Raw genomic sequence first — 21,273 nt, forward strand, 5'->3', positions numbered from 1 at the left:
AACCTAAATGTCCAATGATAAGGGATTGGTTAATTAAATCCTAATATATCTTGTACTATAACATATTACGCATCCATGAAATATGATGTAGAAATTAAATGGCATGAACAATATTTACTGTGTTCCATTTAAAAGGCAGCCTGCCAAACAATATGTACTTTCATTTCTTAAAAATAGTGCATACACATACATGCAAACGTAAGATATATCAATTAGCATTAAATTTGGTTATATATAATATAAAAGTCAAAATAACATGACTGAGGCTGGGCACAATGGCTCATGTCTGTAGTCTCAGCACTTTGGGAGGATGAGGCAGGCAGATTACCTCAGGTCAGGAGTTCGAGACCAGCCTGGCCAATGTGGTTAAACCCTGTCTCTACTGAAAATACAAAAATTAGCCAGCTAGGGTGGTGCACACCTGTAGTTCCAGCTACTCGGGAGGCTGAGGCATAAGAATTGCTTGAACCCAGGAGGCAGAGGTTGTAGTGAGTTGAGACTGTGTCACTGTATTCCAGCCTAAAACAGCGATAATAACAACAACAACAAAAAAACAAAACACTGTGGTCTTTCCTTTGAGGTAGAGCTGCAAGAAAAGAAAACAAAACTGTGGTCCTTTAGCCAAGTGCATTGTCATCCTAATAAATCTGGGTCCTCTTCCTAAGAAGGAGGGGAAAATGAATATTGAGTGGCAATTACTCTCTGCCCCAAGGATATAAACCACAATATTAATGGTGTTTATATCTGGGGATAGAATTGTAGGTGATTTTAGTTTTTCTTATTTATATTTTCTGAAATTTCCTTAGTAAACACGTATTATGTTTCAAAGAAAAGATTTTTAATGAATTGGTTATTCAATACAAAGTTTTCTTCAAATGCTGTGTAAAGTAAGAGAAGAGGTCAAAATAAAACTAACTCAAAGTCATTCTACCAGCCACTGAATTTGTCTAACAGGCTGCACATTTATTGAAGATCTAATGTGTGATAGATACTTTAAAGCAGAGCTCTCTTTAGATAGACTTTGAAAAAGTTTAACTCAAAAGGAGTCAACTAGGATCACATGAGTCCTCTTCATAGAAATTGTGAAGATCAGTTACAGTGCAGGCTAAACTACCTTTAAAAACAAAAAAGAGAGAGGGCTGGGCATAGTGGCTCACGCCTGTAATCCCAGCACTTTGGGAGGCTGAGGCAGGCGGATCACGAGGTCAGGAGATCGAGACCATTCTGGCCAATATGGAAAAGTCCCGTTTCTACTAAAATACAGAAAATTAGCCAGGTGTGGTGGCGTGAGCCTGTAGTCCTAGCTACTTGGGAGGCTGAGGCAGGGGAATCACTTGAACCCAGGAGGTGGAGGTTGCAGTGAGCCGAGATTACGCCACTGCAGTCCAGCCTGGAGACAGAGCAAGACTCCACTCCATCTCAAAAAAAAAAAAAAGAGAACCCAAAATGCAGTGGCTTAAATAATACTTTATTTCTCTTCCATATGACGGTCCTGAGGTAAGATATCCAGATTGGTGGGCAGCTGCGCTCCACAGTCATTTGGGGACCCAGTTTTCTTCCATCTTTTTGGCATACCACCCCTTGGACATTGTCCTCATCTGCATGATCTCTATGAGATCACAGACACCGCTGCTCATATATCTCTGGAGAAAACCTAGTCACATGGCCACATCTCTTACTTCAAAAGGTTAGACAAATTGTAAAGCACACTTAAAAAAAAAAAAAAAAAGCCAAGTCTTTAAAAATGTTTCTTATTGGTCTTGAACTTAAAAAAAATATATACGTCACATGCATTTATAAGAAATGTTTTTAGAATTTTTCCTTCTACATCATAAAAGACCTGTATTTCCTCTTACTGCCAAATACAACCACTGTTAATAGATATTTCAGATATTTCCCTATAATACTTTTTCTTGGCATTTTTAACATGGTTATGTTCAAGCTATTTATACCACTCTGAATCCTCTTTTTTTTTTTAACTGTTCGCATAATTTACCTGTCATTACACACTCTTTGTAAATATTCTAATTAACTAGGTAGCAAGGGTAGGGAACATGTCATCTTCAATGCTCAGCAGGTAGCATTGTGCTGGTCACATATTAGGGGTTCAATCAATGTTTGTTGAATGAAGGCATAGCTGGATACTGATAGAGTGCTATCTGGTTGATCAAAAGTTCCATGGTTTATTTAGCAACCCCCAAGTGGCTGTGTTGTAACTTCACAGAAAACTACTGTAGCCTTGGACGATAAATCACCTTTGTCTTTCAGTGTTTACATTTTACTTATTTACATACAGAAGCAGCCCTTACACTGAAATTACTGCACTCAGAACCTGTGCTTCCATGCCACTGTGTCACATTTAAGCAAATGTCACTGTTTTCTTTATCTATAGGGTATTTGTTCTCCTAGAGGCCCTCAGACCTCAGTGGTGTAGCAGAGAAATTCCAGATCCAGCAAACAGCACTTGCACTAAGAAATATCCCATCGTGGAGGTAAGGTATAATGCCTCTGTGGGCAATCAGTGGGGTTCTGGTGATCACCACATCTGAGTTTTCCACTGTAGTTACAAGGAAGCCCGGGTGCTGAGATCCTACGGTTGAGCTTAAATTATTCATGCTAAGCTACCACTGAGTCATCACTCTCATTTTTTTTCCTGAACTTAAGAGCAACCATACACAGGAATCTTCTGAAGTTTGTAATCATAAGACTAAAAGCCCCCTAGCTTTTTATTCCTCAGGATGCCTCACATTCCCCTTCTGACCAAGCTGCTCTCCTATTCTCCTCACCTAACTTATTTCAAAAGAAGAAAGCAAGATTTTTTTTTTTTTTTTTTTTTGGCCATTTGTTGAATACTAGCCTGAGCATTGACTCATCCAAAATTCAAGAGAATTGAAGCTTTTGATTTTCCTATCTGAGCATAGAACAGATAAATAGAACCCACACTATGTTGGTTTGGGCAGGAAGCCAGTATATCATTCCACTGTGCAAAGAAAAGGTTTTAAAGGAGAGGAAGCTCAGCTGGCAGATGAGAGAGCAGAGAGTAAAGGAAATGAAGGGAGCTGCTGCGGCCCAGGAAAAGAGGTGAGAAAGCTCACAGTGGGCAAGATGGGCCATCCCTGGTGGAGGGTCTGGAAGTTAAAAGCATCTGAATATGAAGACTACATTTTTTTTTTGAGACAGAGTCTCTCTATGTTACCCAAGCTGGAGTGCAGTGGCACAATCTGAGCTCACTGCAACCTCTGCCCCCCAGGTTCAAGTAATTCTCTTGCCTCAGCCTCCCCAGTAGCTGGAATTACAGGTGCTCACCACCACACCAGGCTAATTTTTTGTGTGTTTTTAGTATAGACAGGGTTTCACTATGTTGGCCAGGCTGGTCCTGAACTCCTGACCTTGCAATCTGCCCACTTTGGTCTCCAAAAGTGCTGGGATTACAGGTGTGAGCCACTGTGCCCGGCCATGAAGACTACATTTAAGGGGAGAAATAGGAGAGAGAAGTGGCAAGCCAATATTCCTCCCATTGTCTGAGGCTTTGACAGCTCCAGGCTCCCTTTCCAAGACCTTATAAGGCTTCTCACCCAAGATGCTTCTCTTAAACTACCCAGTGTGTTCTGTCACCCACACCCTTCCTCAGGCCAGAAGCCAGTGGTCCATAGTCCCAGCCTCTGCTAAAAAAAAAAAAAAAAAAAAAAAAGAGAGGATCCCAGCACAGCTTCCTTAGGAATTTAAGTCACTACAGTTTAGTGCCTTTGAAGTCAAGCCTGGAGGCCACCCCTGCCTCTGCTGCTTACTATGAGTGTGACTCTCGGGCAACTTGCCCAACTATCTGAGCCCATGTTTCAGCCTCCATAAAACAGGAGTTGACAATATCATTCTTACATACCACCATGAGGATCAAATAAGATGCCATGTAAAGCACATGGGTCATACAAGACAAAGGTCATTCACCTTCTTCCTGGGAAGACCCATAATTTAAGTCTCCTCTGAGGGATTTTGTCCCTGTCAAGTTACAACTGCAAGAATAGTGATAATAACAGCAGTTTGTGTATATATATAATATACAGGTTATATATTTATATATTTTATATATTCTATGTCATATAATAATTATATAATATTATATAGTCATTATTATAATTTAGATATATTACCTTCTATGTACCAGGCACTTTTGAAACTATTTTTGTATGTTAACATTTAACCCATGCAACCGCTTTATGAGGTTATATGATTATTATCATTTTTCATATGAGGACACTGAGGCACAGAGGACTAAGTAACTTGCCCAACATTAGCAAGTAACTGGTGGATCCTGGACTCACAGCCAAGCAGGATCATTGCATTATACATTGTAAAGGATCTTTTATCACAGGGCGAGGAGAATGTTTCTAGAAGTCTACACCTCTGAGCTGAACAGACTTATTAGAGAAAGTAAGACAGGAGAAAGGTGATAGAATTGGTACACGTACACCTAAAGTTGTGTAGCATAAGAATGTTCACTGCAGCATTATCAATAGAAGCCAAAATCGAGCATAATGGAAAGGTCCACCAGGGGGCAGATTAAACATTTTGGGTACATTTGTACAATAGGATATTAGGCAACTACTAAAAAAATGAGATAGATCTATATTGCCTAAAGATCTCGAAGACACTTAAAAAGAGCAACATTTATAACAATTGTCTAAAGTGGGTTCATTTATATAAAAATGAGGGCGATTTTATACACGCTCATACATCTGCAGCATGGGCACAGGATATCTCTGGAAGCCCACTGATACATATGAAATGGGTAAAGGGAGGGGGCTGAGAGTATGAGGGCCACTTAATTTTCATTACACTTGAACTTTTAGGATTTTTTTTTTTTCTTTTTTGATATGAAGTCTTACTCTGTCACCCAAGCTGAAGTGCAATGGCGTGATCTCAGCTCACTGCAACCTCTGCCTCCCAGGTTCAAGTGATTCTCCTGCCTCAGCCTCCCAAGTAGCTGGGATTACAGGCATCTGCCACCATGCCCGGCTAATTTTTGTATTTTTAGTAGAGATGGGGTTTCACCATGTTGGCCAGGCTGGTCTTGAACCCCTGACCTCAAGAGATCCACCTCCCTCAGCCTCCCAAAGTGCTGGGATTACAGGCGTAAGCCACCACGCCCAGCCTAGAGTATCTTAAGAAAACTATGTACATATAACTTTTTTGCAAAAATAACCAGTGAATTAGAAAATTTTTAAAATTAAGCAGCTTAAATATGGCCTTCAGGATGAAGGCCTTGAGATGGCCAGTGTGCCTTGACCCTTGAAGGAGGTGGACTGTTTGTTTTTAGAAACCAAACTGCTCTCCCAGTGCTAGGTGGAGGCAGACAACAGAAACACAATAGTGTGTCCTTTCCTTCCAGCAAATATGCTTTGAGCTTTCAGGCCTTCCATCCCCTACTGTTTCTTAAGATGTGGCTACAAAACCATGTGCCCTAAAGCTCTGGAGGAAAAGGCCAAATCATAAAGGGGATCGCTGGAGTGTTATCCAGCTTGTAAAAGCTTAAAATAGTGGCATGAGGTTCCTGAACTGATAGTGGTTTAAGAGGCCTGCCTCCAAGGACTTGGCAGCCAGAGGGCCTGCTTTTAAAAGACGGGAGAAGCAGCCTTTCAGTGTTGCCGTCGCTCTCATGATGGCAGAGCAAACACCTCACCTTGTGAAAACAACAAGCCATTTCCGCAAGCCATGTAATCTCTCCCACATCTGCGGTAGCAGCACTTTGGCAGCTTAGCTCCCCAGAGCTGCCAGCTGTGTTATGAGCCAGACCAACGTGCCAGGGCCAGTTTGAGCAGTGATCAGAAAAGAGCAGGCTCCCTGAAGTGAAACATGCACATCCTCTAGCTTGGTGGGGCCCTATGTGGAAATCTGTTCTGACACAGTGCCATTGTTCACTTTCTTGACACTTGTCTTGCCCAAAGCAAGGGAGGGGACGTCAGAAGATCCAGACCAAACCCCTCTTGCACAACTTGTCATTGGACAAATCAGAGAACTGAGGCCCCAGAGAGGCTGATTGAGTATTCCCAGGCTACAGTGTCAGAGTTGGGACTAGTCCCCAGGGTGTGCCTTGTCCCAAGGCTATTTTTTGTCATCCTACTCCTCCCGTAAGAGATGGTCCCTGTGCACACATGGCTTACAGGCATGTAAAGAAAGCGACGGCACAAAGCACAACATGCCAAGAATCTAATGGTGGGTTGCTTCACAGAATAGGCATCCAGGGGAAGGGACAGTCACCAGGGGTCTCATGGAAGGGGAAGGTGCCAAGCAGGGGACAGTGGAAGACACACAAAAAGAAGGCTGGGGGCTGGCGGTGGAAGCAAAAGTGTGTGGGGCACTGAGAGAAGGGCGTGATTAGTAAGACTGGGATGGTGGCTGAAAGAGCAGCTTCTGAAGAGGACCGGGAGGTGGAGGAAGCGCAGGAACCAATTGCAGGGCCAACGCTAGAATCCTGACTGTGCATGGAAGCCAAGTCGATAGAGGCTCTGGACCTCTGCTCGGGAAATATCAGACAGCCAGTGTGTAGGATTCTTTCTAGGATGCAAGGAGACCCCAATTAAAGCCCAGTTTTTAAAAAATGTTAATAAAGTGCCGAGGACTTGGACTCAGGAATTGGCAGCAAGTTTGGAAAGGAAAGAGATACTACATTGAAGAACTGGTCACTGGCAGGATGCTAAGAGAAAACAAGGGAGAGAATTCATTAATTAACAAAAGTATAAGCTAATTTTGTCTGTTACAAACAAAATTAGCTAAAGGCAAAAAAGGATGAAAATTTCTTCTAAAAATGTTACTCCAAAGTAGTCTTTCTTTTTTTTATTTTTATTTTTACTCATCTGTGTGAAATAGGACAAAGTAGTCTTTCTTAAAAGGAGATGTGATAAGGATATTACCTTGCCTGAAAGGTAGTTCTCCCAAGGTCCAAACCCTCTTGCATAACGTAAAAGGCAGTGTGATGTGATCACTTCCTATTTCTGAAGCCTCGGGTTACCAGTCACAAGAAATAACGAGCAGGTTCCAGAATACACCAGTCCTCCTTGCCAGCACCTCCCTACCTGGAAAATACTACACATCTCTTAGGACTCAGCTCTTGTGTCCCCTCATCACCTGTTTAGTGTGACCCTAAAGGCTTCCTGGCCTCCTACCCCAGGCAGAAGTCTCAGCCTTCCTTTGCATCTCTGGTGCCCTCTGTCCTCGAGGAAAAGCAAGTAGTACAGCTTGGTTGACATTAGAAACAGGGCCGGGCACGGTGGCTCACACCTGTAATCCCAGCACTTTAGGAGGCCAAGGCAGGCAGATCACTTGAGGTCAGGAGTTCGAGACCAGCCAGGCCAACATGGTGAAACCCCGTCTCTACTAAAAATATAAAAATTAGCCGGGCATGGGGGCATAAGCCTATAATCCCAGCCACTCGGGAGGCTGAGGCACAAGAATTACTTGATCTTGGGAGGTGGAAGTTACAATGAGCCAAGATGGCGCCACTGCACTCGAGCCTGGGTGACAAAAAAAGAAACAGGTTGAAGGTTGAATGGGGTAGTGAATCACTCACTGGCTGGAGGTTGAGAAGAGTCTCTGACTCCTGCTCCTCTGCATCCTTGACACTGTTAACTGTTTCTCTTACCTCACAAACTCCAGTGCCCACCATGTTCCAGCCAGGGCTGAGGAGGCAGTGCAGTTTGTGAGGCCTTTGGGAACCTTGGAGAAATAGTTTGCTAAGGTCGCTTCTATAGCAGTATGAGCCTCTTCCTCCTTCTTTCTCTCAGGAGAAGACACAGCTGCCCTTGGACAGGCTCCTGACAGACTGGCCCACTCCTGAAGACCCTGAACCCCTCGTCATCAGTGAAGTCCTTCATCAAGTGACCCCAGTCTTCAGACGTCCCCATTGCTCCAACTGGCTACAAAGGGGAAAAGGAATCCAAGGTCACCAGGCCTCTGAGAAAGACATGATGCCCAGTGCCTCAAGCCCACCACCTTCAAGAGCTTTCCCAGCTGAGAGGAGACAACTGGTAGATCTGTACAAGGTGCTGGAGAGCAGGGGCCCTGACTCAAAGCCAGAAAACCCAGCCAGTCCCTGGACGGTGCTCCCTGCGGGCGACCTTCCCACCCATGATGGGTACTTACCCTCCAACATAGATGACCTCCCCGCACATGAGGTGCCTCTCTCTGACTCTCTGGAAGAACTGGAACCTCAGCACATCTCCCTTTCTGTTTTCCCCTCAAGTTCTCTTCACCCACTCACCTTCTCCTGTGGTGATAAGCTGACTCTGGATCAGTTAAAGATGGGGTGTGACTCCCTCATGCTCTGAGTGGTGAAGCTTGAAGCCTGGAAAGTCAGTGTGCCCCTAACCAGCACAGCCTGCCCCAATTCTCCCAGCCCCAACGCCAGCGGCTGTCATCTCTGGGTTCCACCATCAGTCTGCCTGCAGCTAGAGGACAGGCAAGCCAGCTCTGGGAGGTTCTTAGGAACTAGGAGTTGGTCTTCATACAGATGCCTCATCTTGCCTTTCCCAGGGCCTTAAGATTACATCCTTCACCATGTGGACTTAGAGACTCCAACTTGAATTCCTGGTAACTTTCTTGGTTATGCTGGCCAGAAAGGGAAAAGAGGAGGAGAGTAGAAACCACAGCTCCTAGCAGTAATGGCAAACAGTCCAGAGGACCATTCATGCAAAGACTATTTCTAAAATCACCTGCTACATAGCAGACTGTACACAGCAGATCAGCACTGTTCAACAGAACTTCCTGAGATGATGGAAACGTTCTACCTCCGCACTCACTGGCCAATACAGTAGACACTAGGCACACTGGATGTTAATCACTTGAAATGTGTTTAGCTTGACTGAGGAATTAAATTTTGATTGTAAATTTAAATCGTCACATGTGGCTAGTGGCTACTGTTTTGAAGAGCACAGCTCTAGATGGCTCCTAGATTACTGGGAGCCGCCATAACAAATCAGCCTAGTTCTATGGACGAGGACATAAAAGACACTGGTAAACACCAGTGTCAAAGGGCCCCCAAGGTGGTCATGACTGGTTTTATTTGTAGAAGTCTAAGAATGTACCTTTTTCCTAGTTTTGCTGGTTTATTGTTTGATTTTGGCTTCATCCCTTTCAGTGAGTCAAGGGCAGCTGGATGGTGAAGAGCTACCATAAACTCACTATAGGACCCTGAGCCAGCCAGCATCCTCTCTGAATCTTGGGTGTCTTGTAAAGTGCTGAACCAAAGGCTCTCTGACCCCTTGTTTCCTCTCCTTTTTGCTGTAGCAGGCGCTGCCTTCAGGACCAGGGCCGTCTCAGGGTCTAAGACCCCAACCTCCAAGGTTACCCTCAGAAGTTGTCTGTCCCCTGTTCCCAAAGGCACAGCTTTCATGCCCCAAGAAGATTTTGAGCTGGTCCTCTGACAGCTCAAGTTGAGCCTGGAAGATAACTCTCTTTTCCACAGCATGGACTTGGAACGTGATCCATGTTTTGCTCTTTAAAGCTGTGGCCCCTTGCTTGTCACCCTCCTTGGTGCATTGCTGCCTCTGGCTCTTCACCATAGGCACTTGGGCCAAGCTGGTGGAGAAAAGTCTTTGTCTAAACTGCTAATAGTGCTCTTCCTAAAAGAACAGGATAAAAGATCCAAAAAACTTTTTATTAAATTCCTATCAAGCCTGGGGTCTAACCCCCACCCCTTCCCACACAAACACTGGAACATAGATGGCTTTGCCATCATCCTCTAGATTTTCTCTTTTTTTGAGATGGAGTCTTGGCCTGTTGCCAGGCTGGAGTGCAAGGGTGCAGTCTTGGCTCACTGCAACCTCCGACTCCCGGGTTCAAGCAATTCTCCTGCCTCAGCCTCCCGAGTAGCTGGGATTACAGGTACACGCCACCATGCCCAGCTAATTTTTGTATTTTTAGTAGAGTTAGGGTTTCTCCATGTTGGCCAGGATGGTCTCGATCTCCTGACCTCATGATCCACCCACCTAGGCCTCCCAAAGTGCTGGGATTACAGGCGTGAGCCACTGTGCCCAGCCTCTGGATTTTCATTTAACAAAATACCTATTGCAAATGTGTACTTCTTCCCTAATGTGCAGCATTAGAAACTTGTCCATACAGAGTCCAGTCCTGTATAAATAACTGTTCTTGCACTTTAGGTTTACCAGATTTCCCCCAGAGATCTAAAAATTGAGCAATGGACAGTTGCTCTGCTTCTTCATGTTGAAACTCTTGATACATCCTTGTTTCCTGCAGTTCCAAACTTAACATCGATAGTTTTCTCATGCTTTTTTTTTTTTTTTGAAAAGTTCCTTCCTTTCTATTACTATTCCACTTTATTTAGCTATTATTATGGGACACCCCCAAGAGTTCCTTTCCTCTCAGCATGGCTGTAGCTTGCCTGTACCCAGGACGTGCCCTTGACTGGCACAAACCATGCCAGACAAGGCCACTGCCTCAGAAATGGACCAACCGTCTATCTTTTGGCAATGGGAGCTAACTTCACTGTTTTCTTACAATACCTGGTTTTTCCTATCTTTGGTTTCCTTTTGATGACCTGTTATCCATCTCAGCCACTCTTCTCCCGTCTCTTGTGTCCACAACACCCCATTTAACAAGTCTCCCATTTAACCTCCCACCCTTTTTTCCCTTAAAGTCTCAGATGATACTGCAACTCTCATTTGTCTTCCCAAAAAAAGTTTTGTTTTTTTTTTTTAAGGAATCCTTCCTTGACTCCTAAAGACTCCTAAGGATGCTGGGGCCTCCTCAGCATGAATTCCAATACTTACTTTCTCTGTTGGACTGCAAACAACTTGAAAGCAGGCACTTTGGCAGTGTTTCTCCAGCACCAGCATCAGGCCTGGTCCATAGTAGCTAGCAATAAAAACGTAAGCATCATGAACCCACAAGTATCTGTAAAAGGTCTCAATTAATTTAAAAAGTTTTTATTTTGCCAAGGTTAAGGACACGCACTGACACAGCCTCAGGAGGTCCAGAGGACATGTGCCCAAAGTGGTTGAGGCACAGCTTGGTTTTATACATTTTAGGGATACATAAGACATCAATCAACATATGGAAGATGTACATTGGTTGGGTCTGGAAAGGCGGGACAACTCAAAGTGGGGGCTTCCAGGTCATAGGTAAATAAGAGACAAAAGGTTGCATTCTTTTGGGGTTTTGATCAGCCTTTCATTAAATACACAATTTACATGTGAGAAGGAGGTAGCTCAGGTGAGCAGAGGGATGATGCTGAGTTCTGTCTATACTTTGTCCCACACCTGTGAAGATCAGCTATGGTGAAATTCAACCAGAACTGTTTTAGGGTAAAGATCCTGAAGCCCTCGAAGGCAAATTTTGATGAAAGTAGACAGTTTCTTTTTGAGTGGGAGATACAATGGGAGGCAGGTTTGCCTGATGCAGTTCCCACCTTGATTTTTCCATTTAGCTTAGATTTTCTTTTCACAGCAGTATCACCTGCCACTGCTTTGTCTTATTCTTTCTAGTCCAGAAGCTAGCCCAGCTGTGCCCACTTCCTCATTATTGGAACAACTGTTTGCATTTGCTCATTTTCCTTCCCAAACCTCATTCTACCCCACTGTTTGTTGGCAGCACCGCTGTGAATGCACAGAGGGGTGTTTCTCGATTTAAAGACATATTTGAGCATGTCTTTGGCAGCTACTCTGCCAGATAAGGTGTACTGTTTCCATGAATGACAGAGGATGGGTAACTGTTCTGCCATTGCCCCAAGTGGTTTTCACAATCTCCTCTTCTCCCTCCTGCCCCACCAACACTAGTAAAAACCCCAAGCCAAGTTGCTAGATTCACCAGGTTTAGGCGGAACTCACCAATGTAGAGTCAGTCTTTCATTTCTCAGGAAAATTGTCAGTAATTTTGTGGTGTGATAATGTTGGAAATAGGTTTATAACGTCGGGAAGAATCCACACCGAGACAATGGATCGCTTAGCAAGGCTACTTTTACTACCTGCAGGAAGGGTGCAACTCGCCGGCAGTCTTGCCATGAGAGCACACCTGAACAAAGGAGACAGGGATATTTATAACTTTCATAACCTGATGCAGTCGCCCTACTGCTGTGTCAGTTTTCATTGGCCAGAACGGGACCTCACATTCTATGTTTTACCCGATTGGCTAAAAACTTGAAAATTTCTTGAATAGTTAAGGGGGGAAAGAAGACAAGGAAGAAGAGGAAAAAGAGGAAGCTAGTCAGGAGAAAGTCAGGAGGGTTTCTAAATAAGGAATGGCATGCATCAGGGTTTGGAGCTTGCCCAGTTCTGTTCAGACATGCCAGAGTGAGTCAAGTTCACTGATTTGGAGAATATACATACATGAGTATATGTTTATACTAATAGCAGATAATAGCCATAAAGCAAGAGATTGTAACTCCTTACAATGTAGTCTAAGATAAAACTTTGAAGAACTTTCCCATCTCTCAAATATAATGATATATATTGGTTTTCATCTATGGTTGCTGGCTCATGTCAGAGGTGTCTGAGCCAGAGCGACTCCATCTTGAATAGGGGCTGGGTAAAATAAGGCTGAGACCTACTGGGCTGCATTCCTAGGAGGTTAGGCATTCTTAGTCACAGGATGAGCTAGGTCAGCACAAGACACAAGTCACAAAGACTGTGCTGATAAAAGAAGTTGTAGTAAAGAAGCCAGACAAAACCCACCAAAACCAAGATGGTGACCCACCAAAACCAAGCTGGTCATCCTCACTGCTCATTATATGCTAATTATAATACATTAGCATGTTAACAGACCCTTCAGTGCCATGACCCAATAGGGTCTAAAAGGGGAAGAAACTCACAGCTCTGGGAATTGCCCACCTCTTTCCTGGAAAACTCATGAATAATTCACCTCTTGTTTAGCATATCAAGAAATAACTTGGCTGGGCTTGGTGACAGCTATAATCCCAGCAATTTGGGAGGCTGAGGTGGGTGGATCACGTGAGGTCAGGAGTTCGAGACCAGCCTGGCCAATATGGTAAAACCCCATCTCTACTAAAAATACAAAATTAGCCAGGTACGGTGGCCTGTGCCTGTAATCCCAGCTACTCAGGTGGCTGAGGCAGGAGAATTGCTTAGAAGCCGGGAGGCGGAGGTTGCAGAGAACCAAGATCCAGCCTGGGTGACATAGCAAGACTCTGTCTCAAAAAAAAGAGAAAGAAATGTAAGTGTACTCAATCAAGCAACCCATGTTGCTGCTCTATGTATGGAGTAGCCATTACTTTATTCCTTTACTTTCTTAATAAACTTACTTTCACTTTACTCATTTACCTCAGTTCTTTCTTGCTCAAGATCAAGATCCCTGTCCCATAACAATAACTCCCATAGCCCTCTTTAGTGTTTTGAGATAATATTGTGTCTGTCAGGCCCCAGTGGCCGGACTCTAACCTTCTCCTACCCTCCTTTCACTCTAATATTCCCCTGCCTTTCCAATTGTGGGTCTTAAGACCTTTCTATGGAAGGGTCCCACCCTATACCCTGGGAGATGTCATGAAGCTTTCATAAAAACCCAAGTGGTGACATTTTGGGCTGGATGAAAAAAAAAAAAAAAAACCAAGAGGGCCAGGTGCAATTGACTCATACCTGTAATCCCAGCACTTTGGGAGGCCAAGGCGGGTGAATGACTGGAGACCAGGGGTTTGAGACTAGCCTGGCCAATTTGGTGAAAACCCCATCTCCACTAAAAATACAAAAATTAACCAAGCATGGTGGCACATGCCTATAATCCTGGCTACTTGGAAGGCTGAGCCATGAGAATCGCTTGAACTCGGGAGACGGAGGTTGCAGTGAGCCAAGATCATGCTACTGCACTCCAGCCTGGGCAGCAGGACAAGACTGTCTAAAAAACAAAACAAAACAAAAAAAGCAAAACCCAAGAGGACTGGATTCAGAGAGCTTCCAAATAGCTGAACACGTGGAGATTCCTGAAAGGTGGCGCATGAAAGCTCCACGCCCCTTCCCCATTCCTTGCACTACACATCTCTTTATCTGTATCCTTTGTAATAAACCAATAAAGGTTGTTTCCCTGAGTTCTGTGAGCTGCTCCAGCAAATTAATCAAACCCAAAGAGGGGGTTGTGGGAACCTCAACTTGAAGCTGATCGGTCAGAAATTCCAGGAGCTGGACTTGTAACTGGTGGGGTTGGGACAGTCTTGGGGACTCAGCCTGCAACTTGTGGGATCTGACACTATCTCTGTGTTCCCAATACCCAGAATAGTATTGGCACTGAATCAGAGGACACCCAGATGATGTCTGCTGCTTGGTGTGTGGGGAAACACCCCGACGCCCACCATCCGGTCACAGAAGTTGCTTCTGTATTTAGTTGTGGTCTGGGGGTAGAGCCTGGCTAATTTTTATATTTTTTGCAGAGACAGGGTTTCGCAGTGTTGCTCAGGCTGGTCTCAAATTCCTGAATTCAAGTGATTGGCCCGCTTCGGCCTCCTCAAGTGCTGGGATTACAGGTGTGAGCCACTGCGCCCAGCACTTGAGTTCACTCTTAATGAATTCATGGAAATCCTCACCATCAACTGTGAAATCCTCACCATGAGTATCTTTGAAAGACTCCTCTCTTTCCCTGGAGCCAGAGATTCTATCTAGGTTTCTCTATACCTTATAGGCAATATGAAAATTAAACTAGTGTTAAGTTTTTTTCTCTTCCTTCTCCTCTTCACATTGTCCCACTTTTTCAGCTTCTGTTAATAGCCTTTCAGCTTCAGCTTTAATTCACCAATCCTCTGAGACCTGTGAAAGCAACGCCACACTAGGCACATTCTGTAATAGTCAGCTCCCAGTGTTCGATTTTTGGTTTTTCTCCACCAGGTTCTGCTCTTTTCAGTCACCTAATGCAGTTGTCACCTGTCCCAATAGCACCACTCAAGCCCTCCAAAGGAGGCATGTTTTCCTCTTTCTAACTTACAGGACTCATGGAAGTTCACATTATCCACCTTTATGAAAAGCTGGTAGGTGAACCCTCAGGAGTAAAGCACCTCTCAAGAGATCAGAGGGTCTTCTTCCCAACCTAGAAAAAGATAAGCAATTCAATCAATCTGCCGGCTAACGGAAACAAATTGGATCATTAGATCACAGCCTAACTAGAATGAATTTTCAAAATAAAGTCTTGCAAAACTCTCTTGCTTTTTCACACACACACACACACACACACACACACAGATAAAAATATTTGCAACAGGTCAGGCATGGTTGGTCATGCCTATAATCCCAGGACTTTGGAGGCTGAGGTGGGCGGATCACTTGAGATTAGGAGTAGAGACCAGCCTAGCCAACATGACAAAACCCCGTCTCTACTAAAAGAAAAAAAAAATTAGCTGGGCATGGTGGCGGGCACCTGTAATCCCAGCTACTCAGGAAGCTGAGGCATGAGAATCGCTTGAACCTGGGAGATGGAGGTTGTAGTGAGCCAAGATTGTGCCACTACACTCCATCCTGGGCAAGAGTGAGACTCCATCTCATAAAAAAGAAAATAAAAATAAGTTGGCTCCTTTGCAGAAGGCAGATGGACAATATTCAATAAAATCTGAATAAGCAACTCCACTCCTACACTATAACCTAAGGAACAGTATAAATGTATTAAATTGAATGCAGGATTCCTCAGCAGCATTGATTTTATAAAATGGTGAGGGGCAGGGAGGGGGAAAAGCCTTAAATGCCCTTCAATAGAGACCTGGTTAAATCATGATATATTGGTACAATTAAATACTGAATTTCAAGGAATCTAAGACTCCAGCAGTTTTAAGACATCTCATTAGCCAGGTGCCGTGGCTCACGCCTGTAATCCCAGCACTTTGGGAGGCCGAGGCGGGCGGATCCCCTGAGGTCGAGAGTTTGAGACCAGCCTGACAACATGGAGAAACCCCGTCTCTACTAAAAGTACAAAACTAGCCACGTGTGGTGGTGCATGCCTGTAATCCCAGCTACTCGAGAGGCTGAGGCAGAAGAATCTCTTGAACCCAGGAGGTGGAGGTTGCAGTGAGCCAAGATGGTGCCACTGCACTCCAGCCTGGGCAATGAGAGCAAAACTCCATCTCAAAAAAAAAAAAGACATCTCATTAGTTTATGTTCTAAGTACAAAAAAAGCCAATAAAACTGTAATATGCCATTGATATCTATGATGCACAATTTTTTTTAACATGTTAATATGCCTAAAATTTGGGATATATCTTAGAATTGATAAAAAGTATTCTATGCAGTGGCTTTTTTTTTTTTTAGTTTATGTTTTTTAAAGTATAAGAAAGGCCGGGTAGAGTGGCTTATTCCTGTATTCCCAGCTCTTTGGGAGCCAGGGCCAGAGGATCACTTAAAGCCAGGAGTTCAAGACCAGCCTGGGCAACAACATAGCAAGACCCCATCTCTATCAATTTTTTCTTTTTAATTAGCAGAGCATGGTGGCTTATGCCTGTAGTCCCACCTACTTGGGAGGCGGAGGCAGGAGGATCACCTGGGCAACAGTGTGTTATACTTAAAAAAGTATATCGATATTTTACATGGAAATAGTCATTTACAAAAGGCTGAATATTTGTAATGACGTCTGGAAAATATAATAAAAAGGAAAGAAAGGGTGAATAGAATCATTTCACCTTTACAAATCAATGCAAAAAATCATAAAGAATATACACCAAAATGCTAACCATGGTTATCTCTAGCCATAGTTTTTAGATTTTTTGCATTCTTTTAATAATACCTGCTCATTACTCTTGTAATTGGATACTCAATAAAATATTACCAATTTCTTTTCAAAGACCTGGGTCTAGAGACATACTACCGACCACTTTCTTTGTGGCCCTGGCCCATGTTTCTTTCCCCCTCCACCTTCTGTGTTTGGCATTTGCATTGATCCTTAGTGCTTCTGTCAGACAAAAGAAAAGGCAAAGCACATGACACAATCAAGTAACCTGGGGGTGGGAGCATTAAGGTTGTATTTGAGGTAATCAGTCTTTGAAATCCAATTTATATATAGGCCAAGCACAGTGGCTCGTGCCTATAATCCCAGCACTTTGGGAGGCCGAGGTGGGCAGATCACTTGAGGCCAGGAGTTTGAGACTAGCCTGGCCAACATGGTGAAACACCGTTTCAATTAAAAAAAAAAAAAAAAAAAGGCTGGTCTCGGTGGCTCATGCTTGTAATCCCAGCACTTTGGGAGGCCAAGGCGGGCAGATCACCTGAGGTCAGGAGTTCAAGACCAGCCTGGACAACACAGTGAAACTCAGTCTCTACCAAAAATACAAAAATTAGCTGGGTGTGGTGGCAGGTGCCTGTAATCCCAGCTACTCGGGAGGCTGAGGCAGGAGAATCGCTTGAACTGGGGAGGCAGAGGTTGCAGTGAGCTGAAATTGTGCCACTGCACTCCAGCCTGGGCGACAGAATGAGACTCTGTCTCAAAATAAATACATATAATAATAAGCCAACTTTTGCCAATTCCTATTCTAATAGGAATTGTTAATTATACTCAATAACACTAACAGTACTTAGTGCTTAGTTTTTAAGGACTGTAAATCAGTTCTTACCACCAAACAGATGAAGAAACAGATAGAAAGGTCAAATAACAATGGAATTCACACAATACCTTATACCAGCTAGTTTCAAAGCATAACTTTTAAATACTCTCTAATTCCATTCTATGCAAATGTTGTACAAGTTTACATTGAGATTCTGACTGTAGTTAACTGTAACTGTGATTCTGTACAAATCTTTGAAGTCTCCTAAAAACCTCTGAAATAAATCCAGACCAAAGGAAGTTTTTATGGGGCAACCACAAACTGGTGTTTCCATACTTCCGAAGTTCTAGTTCATTCTTGGTTCTTGAGAAATCAACCTAAAAACCATATAAATTTAAAAACAAACGACACAGGGACAAATCTGGCACTCTTGAATTTGCTAATTTATCTACCCAGCTAGTCTATATCCTATAATAGAAGGCACAGATAGGCCACAAAAAGGAAAGTACCATGCCTCGAAAAGAATGATTTGAAGTAAACTGATAAATGGAGTATTTTAAATTAATAGGAACATTGTCTTTTAAACAGGAAGTAACCAGAAAATATGCTCTTCCTTCTTTAATTGAAATACCTAGAACTCCGCCCAATTTACCTGACTTTTTCTAAAAATAAAGACTATTTCTTGTTGTTTTGGAGTCTCGGTCTGTTGCCCAGTCTGGAGTGCAATGGTGCAGTCTCCGCTCCCTGCAACATCTGCCTCCTGGATTCAAGTGAGATTCTCCTGCCTCAGCCTCCCAAGTAGCTGGGATTACAGGTGCCTGCCACCAGGCCTGGCTAATTTTTGTGTTTTTAGTAGAGACAGGATTTCACCACGTTGGCCAGTCTGGTCTTAAAGTCTTGACCTTGTGATCCGCCCACCTCGACCTCCCAAAGCGTTGGGATTACCGGCGTGAGACACCACACCCCACTAATAAAGACTAATTCTTAAATAAAAAGAAATTAGGGTTGTATTTAACTCAATTTTTATTGCTATGAGCTGTTGAAACACAATTAAGTGGCCTTCTTTCATGCTGTGGTAATTGGCTCCACACTTAGCTAGTGGTCACTTCTTTTCACATTACAAGCCTCAAAACTATTCTAAAGTTGGCTCCTCTGAGACTTCTATCACATCACTAAGATACAAACCTATTATATGCTGCCAAAGGGTCCCTTTAAGTCAATTCAGATCTCTTTTCAAGTTCCACAACTTTAAGGAATTCTTCCATCAAGAGACCTTGGCTTACTTATGCAAGACTATGACAGGTGAGGTTCAAAATACCTTCCAATTTCAGACGTTTTACCACCTACAGGTAATAGGACCCAAGAACACACTTCAAGGAAAGGCAGAATATCCACTCACCCTCAGGGCATTTTCACTAGTTAGAAAAACTGTAAAAACACTTCCAAAATTGGATGAAAATTAAGAACAAAGAGCATACCCTTCTTTTCACAATACTTGTTTCCAAAGCTTTTTCCCCTGCCCCCCAACTCTCATACTTAAATTGACTGGATTCCTTTGCATTCCTGTAAACACTTCAGAATCTCTTTAGTTGACCAACTCTAATCTGTCTTTGGCAGAGTAGCTTCCAGAGTAGCTGTAGAGATGGTTTAAAAAGAATTACACCCACTTTTAACCAGCTTCTGAGATTAAAATAATTTGCAATGATAATCAGCCAGTAAGTCATTTTATCAGCTACCGCAGCAATCTTGAATTCAGAAGTTTTCATCTAAAAATCTGCAGTTATTTTTACGGTTTAATAACACTAAGTAGCAAGAGATTGATGATCTTAAAAAGAGGAAACGTCCACCCTCTCCTGTAACTGAGAAGTGCTGGTTAAATTCTTCAATCAACAGTTTATTTGAAGTTTTCTCTTAATAAACTGTCCATTTGCTCCTGAAGAGAACCTCTCATGTTGTTTGTATTTTCACTTAGAATTACTCAGCACCCAAAGCAGACTTCTAGCTCTAGCATTTGACTAAAGTTGCAAGAGATCAGTCCAATCATTAATAAATACTGGATTGTGTATCAACAAAACCTACTAAATTTTGTTGATATACTGTGACTAAGTGCCACTCCATCTTCAACGTATACTGTTATGAACAAAATACAGAGGTCTGAGGCAAACACAATATACCTGCCATCTGTATTGATTTGCTTGTGACTAATGACCACCGAACATCTGCCTTAAGAAAAGCTTTATCGAATCCAGGCTTCCCATACATTCTTCAGAACCTCCTAATTTAGGCTTTAGTACCTAAGTAAAGGCTTGGAAAATACGCAAGAAATATACTACAAAGCTTAAAACACAAAATCAAATTAAAACCAAATTATCTGTAGTTGTTAATGAAAGTTCTTTCGTTTTTTTAAAAAAAAACCGTGGAAGTTTCATTAGAAATTCTGAGTTTTGATTGGGTTTGGTGGCTCATGCCTGTAATCCCAGCACTTCATGAAACTGAAACGGGTGAATTACCTAAAGCCAGGAGTTCCAGACCAGCCTGGCCAACAAGGCAAAACACCCCCTCTACCAAAAATACAAAACTTAGCTGGGCATGGTTGTGCATGTCTGTAATCCCAGCTACTTGGGAGGCTGAAGGATGAGAATTGCTTGAAGCCAGAAGACAGAGGTTGCAGTGAGCCAAGATCACACCACTGCACTCCAGCCTGAGTGACAGAGCAAGATCCTGTCTCAAAAAACAAACAAAACAGCAAGGCACAGTGGCTCATGCCTGTAATCCCAGAACTTTGGGAGGCCAAGGCAGGTGGATCACCTGAGGTCAGGAGTTTGAGACCAGCCTGGCCAACATGGTGAAAGCCCTGTCTCTACTAAAAATACAAAAAAAAATTAGCCAGGTGTGGTGGCGGGCACCTGTAATTCCAGCTACTCTTCCAGCTACTCACGAGGCTGACCCAGGACAATTGCTTGAACCTGGGAGGTGGAGGTTGCAGTGAGCTGAAATCACACCACCGCACTCCAGCCTGGGTGACAGAGTAAGAAGACTCCGTCTCAAAAATAAAAACAAGAAATTCAAAATTTTCAGGGAAAGTACACAAACCAACTGCCTAACTCTAAACAAAGTCACGTGTTTAGTTCACCAATCACGAAGGCCTAAACATGTTCAGTCATGTAACAGGGAAAATACAAAACCCACCCATTTTCGGTCCATTTCTTTCCCAAAGAACCGCAGCAGCCTGAGCACTCTGACAATGTCTAAACACGCGTTTATCTTAGTACTCTGAGTGTAGCTGCCATATAAAGCAACATTTCTTTGCGAGTTATTATGTCCAAAGTGTAAAACAAAGAATATGCAAAGTTCCCAAAATAAAACAAAAATGTTCTTGGACGTAATTCATTGGCTAACAGAACATTTTAGTCCCAATCCAACAAAATTCTAGGCAACTGTCAAGAACCAAGACCACTTTAAACAGAATTTCCATTCTAGGTATATAAAAACTGTTTCTTTAAATTGGATCTTTTTGGTCCTAAAATCTAGAACTGAATCAGCTACAAATGCAAATAAAGTGATTAGTTCAAAGTAATAACAACTGTCCAAGGATAAGCTACTTCACATTTTCCCTACTCAGTAACACATTAACAAAATCCTTAAATACTAGCCCTTCACTTTCCATGCTTCTATCCCAGTAATACCTAAAACGACTATTTAAGGAATAAAGCCACACAAGGTCAGTTCAGAGTAACTGATCACCTGTTATGAACCAATTAACTAAATATATTTCTAAAAGTCCACAATGAATCAGAACTCAGATA

General features: G+C 43.0%; 1 protein-coding gene and 1 long non-coding RNA gene across 6 annotated transcripts in view; one reads left to right on the forward strand and one right to left on the reverse strand.

Moving 5' to 3' along the window:
• The window catches only part of IL12RB2 (interleukin 12 receptor subunit beta 2), an 81,015-nt gene extending 71,122 nt beyond the window's left edge, over nt 1-9,893 (forward strand). For 2 of the 3 annotated variants that reach the window (XM_012442476.2, XM_064372480.1), the window contains 2 exons: nt 2,393-2,492; nt 7,779-9,893. In XM_012442476.2, the coding sequence (XP_012297899.2) occupies nt 2,393-2,492; nt 7,779-8,321 (643 nt within the window). In that variant the 3' untranslated portion in view covers nt 8,322-9,893. Of the gene's footprint in view, nt 1-2,392; nt 2,493-7,778 lie in introns of those variants that run through there. The other variant, XM_064372481.1, reaches the window with a different exon arrangement.
• The window catches only part of LOC135273415 (uncharacterized), a 32,546-nt gene extending 15,292 nt beyond the window's left edge, over nt 1-17,254 (reverse strand). The window contains exons 1-3 of one of the 3 annotated variants that reach the window (XR_010341208.1): nt 11,838-17,254; nt 10,782-10,866; nt 6,909-7,070 (exon numbers count right to left, since the gene is read on the reverse strand). This is a non-coding gene — a long non-coding RNA (uncharacterized LOC135273415). Of the gene's footprint in view, nt 1-6,908; nt 7,071-7,330; nt 8,602-10,781; nt 10,867-11,837 lie in introns of those variants that run through there. The other 2 variants (XR_010341210.1, XR_010341209.1) reach the window with 2 other exon arrangements.
• Between the last annotated feature and the right edge of the window lie 4,019 nt (nt 17,255-21,273).

This window comes from Aotus nancymaae, unplaced genomic scaffold (assembly GCF_030222135.1).
Source record: "Aotus nancymaae isolate 86718 unplaced genomic scaffold, 86718_ANA_hifiasm-v0.15.2.pri h1tg000007l, whole genome shotgun sequence".
Taxonomy (NCBI): domain Eukaryota; kingdom Metazoa; phylum Chordata; class Mammalia; order Primates; family Aotidae; genus Aotus; species Aotus nancymaae.